General features: G+C 39.0%; 1 protein-coding gene across 23 annotated transcripts in view; it reads right to left on the bottom strand.

The window, feature by feature from the left end:
* Positions 1 to 12,368, bottom strand: part of LTBP1 (latent transforming growth factor beta binding protein 1) — a 443,088-nt gene that overhangs the window by 23,930 nt on the left and 406,790 nt on the right. For all 23 annotated transcript variants that reach the window (XM_054475443.2, XM_054475439.2, XM_063648824.1 and 20 more), the window contains 3 exons: positions 11,869 to 11,997; positions 11,035 to 11,175; positions 9,896 to 10,066 (listed from right to left, as the gene is read on the bottom strand). In XM_054475443.2, the coding sequence (XP_054331418.1) occupies positions 9,896 to 10,066; positions 11,035 to 11,175; positions 11,869 to 11,997 (441 nt within the window). The remainder of the gene's footprint in view (positions 1 to 9,895; positions 10,067 to 11,034; positions 11,176 to 11,868; positions 11,998 to 12,368) is intronic.

The following is a 12,368-nucleotide window of genomic DNA, read 5'->3' on the forward strand; positions in this document are numbered from 1 at the left end:
GAACAACCTCCTATCCCTCATTGTCTTTTGATTCTTGGCCCCTTTCAAAGAGACTTCTAGCACTGGATAACCAGGGAGCAGTGCATGATAAACGCTGACTCATTTCCTAGAACTGGATTTGATTCATAATAATTGCTAACGCCTTTGGCTATGGCGCATTTACTGTAGGCCAATCCTCTCCCATGCATTATCACATTTAACCCTCATGAGCATGTAAGAGCCATGCATGGATATGGAAGAAATCACTAGGATTTCAAGTGAGGAAATTAACATACGGATCATATTACATCAAAGAGCTACTTTCAATTTGAATTCATTAATGAATTTTATTTTGCAATAATCTTTTGATAGTAGTAAAAGTATTTTCAACCTTTCTTTGGGAGGGGTGAGAGAAAGCTTTCTAAATAAATACAGGAGTCCTTTCTTTTTTCTTTTTGGGAAGTAGTCTTGCTCTGTTGCCCAGGCTGCAGTGCAGTGGCACAATCTTGGCTCACTGCAACTGCCACCTCCCGGGTTCAAGCGATTCTTCTGCCTCAGCCTCCAGAGTAGCTGGGACTACAGGCACACGCCACCACACCCAGGTAATTTTTGTATTTTTAGTAGAGATGAGGTTTCACCATATTGGCCAGGCTGCTCTCAAACTCCTGACCTCGGGATCTGCCCGCCTTGGCCTCCCAAGTGCTGATGTTACAGGCATGAGCCACTGTGCCTGGCCAAGAGTCCTTTCAATGAGGAACAAACATAACTGGCTTACTGGCTATTTCATATAACATCCATTCAATCTAGTTCCATGGATACCAAGAGTTCAGTCCCACAGAACTGGAATGCTTGCCTGTTTTATAGATATTCTCTGTGCACACATGACGGCCACTCGATTTCCTTTTGTATCTTTCTAGTTTGATTTTAATTTTCCATTGTAAGTGACTAGCGGTTACTGTTTCTTTAATTATAATGTTCAGGATCTATGATTGAAAGGATAAATGCTTTCATACTGATTGTATTAATTATCATAACCTCACAAAGAGGTCTCAACTTTGGATAAGGGAGGTTGAAGTAATGTGCCCAGTGCAATGTCACAGAGCCAGGACCAAAAGCAGAAAGAGATCCCTGGATTGCCTAAACCAAAGGCAGTGACCACTCATTGTTTCACAAGTAGGGTGTTCCAAAGTGATTATTAACATTCTTTGGAAACATATTTCTTGGAAAAGCCTTTAAACCGTGACTGCTGACAGGCCTTTTGCAACTATGGCCCAGTTACAATATTTTTTCAAGTTTAGTCCATGAGTCAAATCCCTGTCTTCCTTCACACCTCCAAGGGCATTACGAAACTTCTTGCCCTGAGATCTTTGGGAACATGTAAGAGCCATGCACGGATATGGAAGAAATCACTAGCTGAATTGTTTGAAGACATTCCAAATTCTTTACTTTTGCAAAATGATATGAATAATTGCATAGGTTAGATATTAGGAAGGATTGAAAAATTTTCTGTCACAGCAAATGGCGAATTTATTAAAGTATCATCTGCAGATTTAAAATACATAATATTTAGGAATAAATTATACTAATTATGCATTTCATTAAATACAACTTTACACCTGTTCCAGAATTGTTTGCCTAGTACATAGTAGGCGTTCAATAAATAATAAAATAAAGAACATGTAAGTAATTTAACTAAAACTGAAAACAGGTAAATTATAAATAATTTAGATTTCGTTTCAGATCATTTACTTATCTCTTCTTATAAACCACAAGCTGCATATAATTTATATACAGTAATGATCATTCTTCCTAGCATTATTTAAAGGAGTATGAATAACTCTGACAAATATCTTCTATTCCCCTATAGCACAGTCTACCTTTCTCAAAGGAAGTTGGATACATATTGACATTGCTTTGACTCAACAGATCCTCACTAAGTGCCTATTCACATCATGCCTTTGTGCTTTATTCTTTTATTCAATAGGCATTAAACAAAATCCATTTGTTCTTTTATCAGTCCCAGAACTAGAATTTTTGATTCAGATGTGTAAGTCTGTCTCTTCAAACTGCTCTCTTAGCAACACTGAGAGGACCATGCCTCTGTATGTTGATCAGTGTTCGTGTTTTATTAAACTTTGTTAACATTTTTCAATTTATTTTGTGGCACCTTCTGTTTCTTTTGGGACCTCATGTTTTAAAACCATCTTTCTACACCTGAGTAGTCAGATTACCTGTGCTGTAGTACATTACATCGCCAATAGGTGGCATTCTCCCAACACACTAGTTGTCCTGTTTATCAAGTCTTTGTTCCGTTTACTTACAATGTCTAATTACTTTAACAATTTACTTATCAGAAATCTAATTATTTTAACAATATAAAAAGACACTGGTATCCCTGGGTACTTCAGATTCAAATGCTCAAATATGTATAATTTTCTTTCATTTGCAGATCAACAGATTTTGATTTCCATGAGATAATGGCACCCTCTATCTTGTGATTCTTACGTACATTTTCCAGAACATTTAAGCTTATGTTATCTTTTTTCAGATGAAGTCTTGCTCTGTTGTCCAAACTAGAGTGCAGTGGCACGATCTTCGCTCACTGCAACCTCCGCCTCCTGGGTTCAAGCAATTCTTGTGCCTCAGTCTCCAGAGTAGCTGGGATTGCAGGCATGCACCACCATGTCCGGCTAATTTAGTAGAGACGGGGTTTCATCACATTGGCCAGGCTGGTCTCAAACTCCTGACCTTAAGTGATCTGCCCACCTCTGCCTCCCAAAGTGCTGGGATTACAGGTGTGGGCCACCACACCCGGTGATTAAGCTTATACTTTTAAAAGTAGCAAAAAATAAAAACATTAAAAAATCATTTTAGATTAAGTGATAGGCATCACTAAAAGTTTTATTTACTGAGAATTATTGACTTCCTTTAGTTCATTAGTCCATTGAATGTATAGTTTTTTGTTATTCATGCCAATGTGTCTGTGGCTACAGATTTGATGACACATTGCCCCTTATTATGCTCATTGTTAGCTCTAAAATCAGTTTTTCTTTTAGCACACAATGTGTGAGACAATTTTAAAATCTCAGCTTTAATTCTTCACTTTGTTACTTTTCTATTCTAAGGGAGACTATTTAAGATGTGCTTTGGGATCACGGAGATAAAGAGACTCGAGTAACACTGAAGAGGTTAGAGTGCAGATTCTGGAGCCAGGGTGCCTGGATTTGAATCTTCCACTTACTGGTACATGACCACTGACAGGCAGCTTAACCTTGCTGTGCCTCAGATCCTCTGTCAGAAAAAGGAAGGATAGTATTCTCCCTTATCCACTGGGGATACGTTCCAAGACCCCCAGTGGATGCCTTAAACTGCAGGTAGTACTCAAACTTATACATACGATCGATTTCTATTAGATAATGGAGGTGCCACTAACTGACTAACGGGCAAGTAGCATACACAGTATGGACACCAGGGACAAAGGGATGGTCCACGTGCTGGGTGGGACACCACCAGATTTCATCACACTACTCAGAACTGCATGCAATTTAAAACTTATGAGTTATTTTTGGAATTTTCCCCTTAATATTTTGGACCGTGGTTGACTGTGGGTAACTGAAACCAGGTAAGGCAGAGGACTACTGTAACTGTATATCTAAGGTGGCTTGGCAAGTTAAAGATCTCAATAGATGGAAAACATGTTGAAAGTGCCTGGCATTGTGCTATGTATATGTGAGTTATCATTTTTATTATCACTTAGATTCAGAAAAACCAAGCAACAGAAAATCCATATCCAATAAACTCCACATCCAACCAAAGGCCTCAAAGTTCTGATAACTCTATGACTTTCTTCTCGCACAGCGCTAGAAATTCTCGGCAAGATCAAACAATGACCACTCTTGTCTTCATTTATGAAATGGATACAGTGGCTCATTTTTCCTGACTTGGTTTCCCAAACAGCTTTGTCTCTCAGAGGCTGACATGACATCCCAATAAAGACCACAAATTTGAGGATCCTCCCAAAACAGTTTAGTCACCCAAATCATTTTAAGAGTGGGCAGGATCAGCGGGTACTGTGAACGGGGAAGGAGAAGAGGAGTCAGGGGCTGCAATGGGGCAAGGAAGGCCTCCAGAAGTCTGAATGGGGAGACGGTCAGTCCATGATACATCCATGGTGGAGGAAAAATCAGGAACTTCCTCCTAGTGCAGTCTGCGGTCTGGCCTCTGAGACTTTAGTGGAGCATTGAAATGGGATCCTAAGCAGCCCCAGAAATGTATGAATTCTACAATTATGCAATTCTCCTTATGTAAAGCTCCCCTGACACAATCCATCACACTCGTTTCCCCTGCATGTGGTACCAATATGCAAGATGCCATCTAACTTCAGAGAACAATATTTAAGCAGCCACTCCTACCCTCCTGCACCTACCAGTACTCTCAGATGTAGTTGCTGCTTTAGCAAGAATTAGTGCCCGTGACCTATTGGACCAGAAGTGTGAAAGCTCGCTCTGGAGCCAAAGCTTTACTTTACACTGCACTTTAATGCTTAAAGCTGATGACAAGTGGTACGATTTATTCCTTAAATTCCTCCAGCACTGATTCCATCAGTAACGAATTGTTCCCCAAAGCAGTACCGCACTCCTAAGGAAAATGGGATGCATGATGTCTGACAGGCTGGGATTAGTCTAGTGCTTAGATGAAGAGACAGACAATGTGGTCCTTCTCAACGATAAAGATATCCAGGAACAGTATATTTAAAAGGTTCAACGGCAGAAACTATGAACAAACTAGTTTTAAAATTCACATATTCTTTGCTTCCTTTATGATAAATAACTACCAGCATTAACGTAGGTTTTAACAAAATAAAGTTAGATGCTATTAGATGTCTCTAGAGCTTTGCTTCCTCCTCAGAGGAAGCAGCAGCAGCAGCTTGGGACTTATCAGAAATGCAGAATCCTGTGTCTCCCGCCCCACCCCATCTTTTGCAAGTGAGAAACCAGAATCTGTTTTTTGATAAGCTCCCCCAGGTAACTGACATGCCCATTAATGTTTATGAAGCAGTGGTCTAGAACAGAAAGTCTTACATTAAGAACAATTATTTCTGCATTTGTCTACGCTTAATTTGTGTTCACATGCTATTAGGTAACTGTATATTTTATAAGATCCTTTGGATTTTAATTACATTTGAAAATGCATTCGATTTGAGACGCCTATTAATGGCAGCCATAGTTGTTAGTATCTTCTGAAAACTTACCATGTGTCAAACACTATTTGAAGTGTTCATGTATTATTTAATTCTCACAACCACCCTGAAAGGCAGATATTATTTTCACACGAGAAACTGAGGTACAGAGAGAGAAAATTAACAAGGTCATGGGGATAAAAAGTTGCCAAACCAGGATGCAAAGGCAGGGCAACCTGGTTCAAGGGTACGTGTGCTAATCCTGATGCCCTGGGGCTCCTCTTAGTTCACTCCACTCCAGCAAACATGTGCTTTGCAACAAGAGACGGTTTTGTGTAAATGTGACTACACGATTAGGTGCCAATGAAGGGAATGCCAACTAATCACAGGACCTGTGGAAAAGTTTAATTTCACTGTGTACTTCTCTCTGGATTCAGAATAGATAGATCCATAAGCCTAGTTCTAGGTCCATAATTTTGGTAGTATGAAAGAAAAGTTCCCCTGTGTCTACCAAATACAAAAAATTATTTTTTGTGTGTGTGTGGTGGTGCGCGCCTGTAATAGGTGGGAGAATCTCTTGAACCTGGGAGGTGGAGGTTGCACTGAGCTGAGATCGCGCCACTGCACTTCAGCCTGGGTGACAGAGCGAGACTCTGTCAAAAAAAAAAAAAAGTTCCTTTGGGGCTGCCTCCCTAATTCCTATATATTCCAACAGATACATTTCAAAAGTAGTTTTCAACATGCGTTTCCTGGAACCCTGGGGTCCTTCACAGGGGCCTCAAGAGCCTAAGTAGTTGTTCTCGCCAACCAGCCCACCCAGCATCTTTAATGTCAATGAATTTGTATGCTGGAGGTTAAAATTATAATAAAGTTAACATAAAAACTACCATTGTTTTAAAAAGTAACGGATTGGAAAGTACTGATTTTGGTTTGGCTGACCATGTACACTAGAGATTCTTCTTGGACATTTTATCATAATAACTGTGGATATACAAACTAGAAACAGTATAGCAATGAAGCTAATCTTTTTTTTTTTTAATTTGGCATGTGGTATCTTTTTTCCCCTGATATTCTGTATTTTTCCAAAAATATTATATAATATATACTTCATATGTATTTGTCCTAATCTACTTTTTAAAATGTTTTCGAAAACTTTAGTTGAAAACAATTTATGCAATATTCTGAAATGCCTATTTTTAGAATAGATTTAATATTTAAAATAAAATTCATTTTTAAAATATTGCTACATTATTCAAAAATTCATTTCTCATAACAAAATACTTGAAGGTTTTTAAACCTAGTCAATTAAATTGAGTGTAAATTTTTACAATATTTTGGGGGAATAATTTTATTTATCTATTTGAGACAGGGTCTGGCTCTGCTGCCCAGGATGGAGTGCAGTGGTGTCATCTTGGCCCACTGCAACCTCTGCCTCCCAGGCTGAAGCCATCCTCCTACCTCAGCCTCTCAAGTAGCTAGGACTACAGGTGTGTACCACCACGCTTGGCTAATTTTTGTATGTTTTGTAGAGATGGGGTTTCACCATGTTGCCCAGGCTGGTCCCAAACTCCTGAGCTCAGGCAATCCACCCACCTCGGCCTCCCAACATGCTGGGACTACAGGCGTAAGCCATGGTGCCAGCCAGAATAATATCATAAATTTAAAATGTACACACTTAGCCTGGTATTTTTATTTGTCAAAATTTTCTTACTAAGCCATTCCTGCAGGTGCATACATGGAGGTTCACTGCAGCATTGTTTATGGGTACCTACCCAAAGGGAATGAAGTCATTATATCAAAAAGATACCTGCATTTGTGTGTTTCCTGCAGCACTACTCACAACAGCAAAGAGATAGAATCAACCTAAGTGTCCATCAGTGGAGGAATGGATGAAGACATTCCCTTTGGGTAGGTACCCAGTTAGTGGGATTGCCAGGTAGTTCTATTTTTAGTTCTTTGAGAAATCTCCATACTGTTTTCCATAAAGGTTGTACTAATTTAAATTCAAATAATGTAACTTTTTTTTTTTTTTTGGAGACAGTGTCTCGCTCTGTCACCCAGGCTGGAGTGCAGTGGCCCAATCTCGGCTCACTGCAACCTCTGCCTCCCAGGTTCAACCTATTCTCCTGCCTCAGCCTCCTGAGTGGCTGAGATTACAGGCATGCGCCACCAGGCCCGGCTATTTTTTTGTATTTTTTAGTAGAGACAGGGTTTCACTGTATTAGCCAGTATGGTCTTGATCTTTCCTGTCCTCATGATCCGCCCGCCTCGGCCTCCCAAAGTGCTGTGATTACAGGCATGAGCTACCACGCGTGGCCAAAAGATGGTAATTTTTAAACAGCTGCATGGAATCTGTTTTATAGATGCACGTGATTTATTTAGCCACCTCTTGTGCTGAGCATTTGTTTTTTTTCCTCCCCTAACTTTTCCCTGCCCCATCTTGCCCCAGTCCTGATTTTCCTTTTATAAACAATGCTGCAATGAACCTCCACATATGCACCTGTAGGAATGCCTCAGTAAGAAAATTTCTTTATCCATGTAATACCACTAAGCCATAACCAAGAATAAAATCGTGTGTTTTACAGCAACATGGGTGGAACTGGAGGTCACTATCCTAATTGAAATTACTCAGAAGCAGAAAGTCAAATACTGAACGTTCTCACTTATAAATGGTAGCTAAACAATGGGTACACATGGACATATGGAATGGAGTAATATACACTGGAGACTCCAAAATGTGGGAGTCTGAAAGTGGGGTAAGGGTTGAAAAATTATCTATTGGGCACAGTGTTCACTATTCTTGTTATGGGTACACGAAAAACACAGACTTTATTTACCACTATGTAATACTTGCAGGTAAGAAATCTACACTTGCACCCCTAAATATATCAATATAAAAAAATTTTAAGTTCTAACTTTCATCAATTTTAAGGGATCCTAGATTGTAAAATGTATCTTGATATAATAGATGTTAAAAATTGGGAAAAATAACCTGTGGACATTGTTATATGTCATAATTATCAGATGACCCCAATCTCAGGGATGCTGAAGTGCAAAATAAAAAGCAAGGTGTAGCTTAGATTGATGATATAGACTTCAGTTATAAATACTCTGTTGGATATAAATATATTAATATACAGCAATAACTAATATAAATATATAATGATAATTAATGTATAGGAAAATGCTAGGATGATAAAAACCCAACTGTCAAAATGAGTGTCTTTAAGGAGCAGAGTTCAACTGTGATGGGGTAGATGGAGGGGAATATAACCTCTTTGACTATTTTAATACTTTAGGAGGAATACATGTGATTTTTGGAAAAAAATTAGACAATATAAAACCACTGCATAAATAAAAAAGATTTGAGGTAGTATAGCATTGTGAGAAAATGACTCAAAAGCCTCACTGAACTCACATTAACTTAGTGATTTCACTTTTATCTCCCCGTGGCATCTGCTTCTAGGGCCCGAAACAACCCGTAAAGCTAGTAATTACCCCCTGCTCTATCTACATCCTCCCAGCCCTTGCAACAACCCAACAGGACAGATGTAGATGCCTCCATTTTACAAATGAGCTGTACAGGGTGAAGTTATTTTCCCCTTGTCATGCAGCTGCTATGGCAGTGCTGGATTCCAGACTCAGTGCCAACTGGCCCCAGACCTGCCCTCTTTCCAATTCTGGGCTGCTATCATTGCCATCTAGTGCTTTGTGTATTTGCTCTTTATCCTTGGCTATTCATTTTCTTCTTACGGGAATTCCCAATTATTTTCTCTTTCATGCTACATTGGTTTTAAGTTATTTCTAAGCTGCAAAGCTAATTTTCTAAAGAGCTTGAAAGAAATATTCTAACTGAATTAACTAAAAATTAATGCATTTCCTCTTTTCAAGCAATTTTTCCCCTCTCGACCGTTCTGAGAATATATTCATAATAAACTCCTTTGCTTTCTACTTGCACATGATCTTTCTAGCTTTAACAAGTCAACTTTACAAAAGGATATACTGGACACTTTCAAGTGCTTTCCTTTAATGAGAAGGTGCTATGATGGTAAAAAGGGAAACCAGCAATCAGTGCACAACTCAACGGTCACCAAACAGCCTAGCGAGGAAGCACAAAGCCAGCACCTTCCAGGCCTCCTCCAAACTGGGAGAGGGGATGAAACTGGGAGCTTAGCCTGCCTCATCTTTTCCATTTTACCAAAGGTTTAAACCCAGATAAATCTAGAACTTGAAAGGAAAGATTTGTTGAAATACTTCTTCGATTACTTTCTGTACTTTTCCCTTTTTGTTCTAACCTGTTTCTTATATCTCCATATATAGAGGTTGACACGAAAATTTGGACTTTGACCTACAATGAATTTCCACCGTCTCTAATATACGTTTTGGTCTAAGTAGAAACTGTTAGGAATGTGAAGAATTGTAGTAAAAAATGAACTGCCAGGAAATATAAATTCTAAGCCTATGCCACTGATTACTAAGTTATGTTTTTTTGGGTCATTTATCATTCATTGGGGTAATGGAATGAGGGTTTCAAAAATTAATGACAGGGTCGGGAGTGGAGGTAAACCAGGAGCCAAATGTTTATGCAGTCCTGCCCTACACACACACACACACGTGATGAAAGTAAGATATCAAGAGTGAAGGCAAAGATATAGAAGAGAAATGTCAGGCTGCAAAAGAGGTGAGATGAACTTGTCCCCAAAGGCCTCCTGCAGAAGGAATTGGATATGGGCTCACCTGAATCCTTCATGGGGCAGAGGGCACACTGCATGCCCCAGGCCTCTCCATACAGACAGCAGCACTCAGTGTACGTTGTCTGCTTGCCCACAAGAGGCCGGCTACACACGTACTCATCACTCAGATGTTCCCAGCACAAATCTTGGTAGACATCAGTTTCTTCTATTTGTTCTGAAAGGGAAGACATAGTTCCATGAAAATCGCACAGTTATTCCTATTTATAAACACTGTGTTGGAAGCCAGCAAGTCTCAAAGTTTCCATTTCTATTTCTAAGAGTGACTTCCAAGTAAAAGTGTGAATCCAGTCTGGTCTTTCAATGGATCAATTCTCTGTCATCTCCAACTGGGTGTCATTCCATCAGCTGAAATTCCACCTGCCCATTCGGTCCTGACACAATAGTTCCCTCTATAGCTTCCTACTTTTATATAAAATGCCCCCTATCTTGCCTGTCCTTCATAAGCCATCAGGCTTCTCACTCTCCTAATCTTCACTTTTTCATTTACTCCTGTCAAACCCTACCATTTCTTTCCATGTAACAGTTATTGGATTCATGCCTTGTTATCCATTTAATCTGCCAAAGCCCGGGACTAGTGACCCTTCATCCTAGCGTCTTTAATTCCTACCTTTCAATTGACTTCATCCAAAGCAGTCTCCTGAGGCGAATGACAGATTATGCCAATTATCAGTGGCTTTTTGCCAATTATCAGTAGCATCAGGGAGGACAGGAGTTTGTCAGTGGACTTCAGGGCTCTCCACCACCCTGTTGAACTCCACCCTCTGTTCTGCTGAGCCTTATCCACATCCTCCACTCCACTGAGCACACCTAATTATCTTTCCTTGAATGACATTTCCCTCAGCTGTCTTTGCAGGTTAGGGATGATGAACCTTCAGCCATGGAACAACTCTGCCATCTGCTCAGCCACTCCATAGTCCATACTTAAGGAGTATGTGCAGGCTATTAAATCTCCTACATACTGATGATATGCATCTTATTATTATTTCTGTAAGTATCTCATTTTAGTTATTTCAAAATACCCAAGGAATCCACTTTTCTATTTTCCAATAGTTCACATTTTAGTTAAAAGGAAAATCTTATGATATTTATTTGGACAGAGGTTTGCATCTCCTGGAAACACACCGTTTGACTCAGCCGGTCGTATACATCTTTTTTCTGACGCATCCAGGACCATGGGGTGAGTACAGAAGCAGCTGTAAGAGCCCTCTGTATTAACACACTGGCCATCAATACAACTGCTGGGGTCTTGACATTCATCCATATCTTAAGAGAAAAAAAAAGTATTACTAAAGAAAATCAGCCATCAGTTGTACCTCATACACTTACCAAACTTTACACATTTCTATATTTAGTCCAGATTCCAGAGGCTGCCACATTTAATTAACCATACATTATCATCCAAAAGAGAGTGGCTCTGTCTATAAAAATGTAAGCTGCTCTGACTGAAAAAACAACATTGCTGCTGCTGCTGCTGACATTAAATAAGGAAAGAAAACATCCATGAACAGGATATGCTTAGAAATTTAAGATAAAATGGCTCTTTATGATAACTTTTAAAATTATTCCCTTTTGCTATGTTTTTCTGCCTAGTGTATATGGTTTTCTGCTTAAGCATTAAAGTCTGGGTCAGTATTTAAAATGGCTCTCACTTGCACGGTATGAGTGATGAAACAGGAGGTTCCACAGACCAAAAGAACACTTCAGTTATACCAGTGGCCTGAATCATAATTCCACAGTGAATATTAACTCTTTGTTTGAAATACATTCAAACGGTAGTATGGAGGTGTTTTTTTTTTATTTTCTTAAATTGTGCTTAAGAAAAAGATCCCTAAAACATTTACACATCTTTTCAACATATGACTTAGATTCAAGGAAATTGTTTTTACTACATAGCATAGTTATTTTTTCCATCTGTATATTTTCACAGTACACATACTATATCCCCTTAAAGCTTACCAAAGCACTGCAGTTTCACAGGATCATAGTACGTCCCTTGCTTACAGTAGCATTCATACCCAGGCCGAGTGTTCAAACAGAAACCATTTTTGCAGATTTCTTGTCCAAAAAGTAGGCATTCATCTGCATCTATGGGGAAAAAAATTGAGAAATACAGAAAGGAGTTAGGTTTGATCTTTCAATTAAAAAGAGTCTAACCAGATTTGGGGCTTTAAGTTAGATATTATAATATTTACATTCCAAAGAATCCTACAGAAACAGCAATATAACCTTCTTAAAATAAGGCCTAATTGGCAGGCATAAAAACATAAACACATGTAGTTTGTCTGTGATATTTGAGAAGTAATGGCCAAAACATTATTGGAGAAGTGTATTTGTAAATATGGTTTCTGAGATGTTACCTCATATTTGATGAAATGGTCTATGGTTCCATAGTGGCATCAACAAAAGGATATATACCTTTTAAGAAAAGTGTTCTGTAATGTATATTCTGGACCATT

Source organism: Pongo pygmaeus, chromosome 12 (assembly GCF_028885625.2).
Source record: "Pongo pygmaeus isolate AG05252 chromosome 12, NHGRI_mPonPyg2-v2.0_pri, whole genome shotgun sequence".
NCBI classification, from domain to species: domain Eukaryota; kingdom Metazoa; phylum Chordata; class Mammalia; order Primates; family Hominidae; genus Pongo; species Pongo pygmaeus.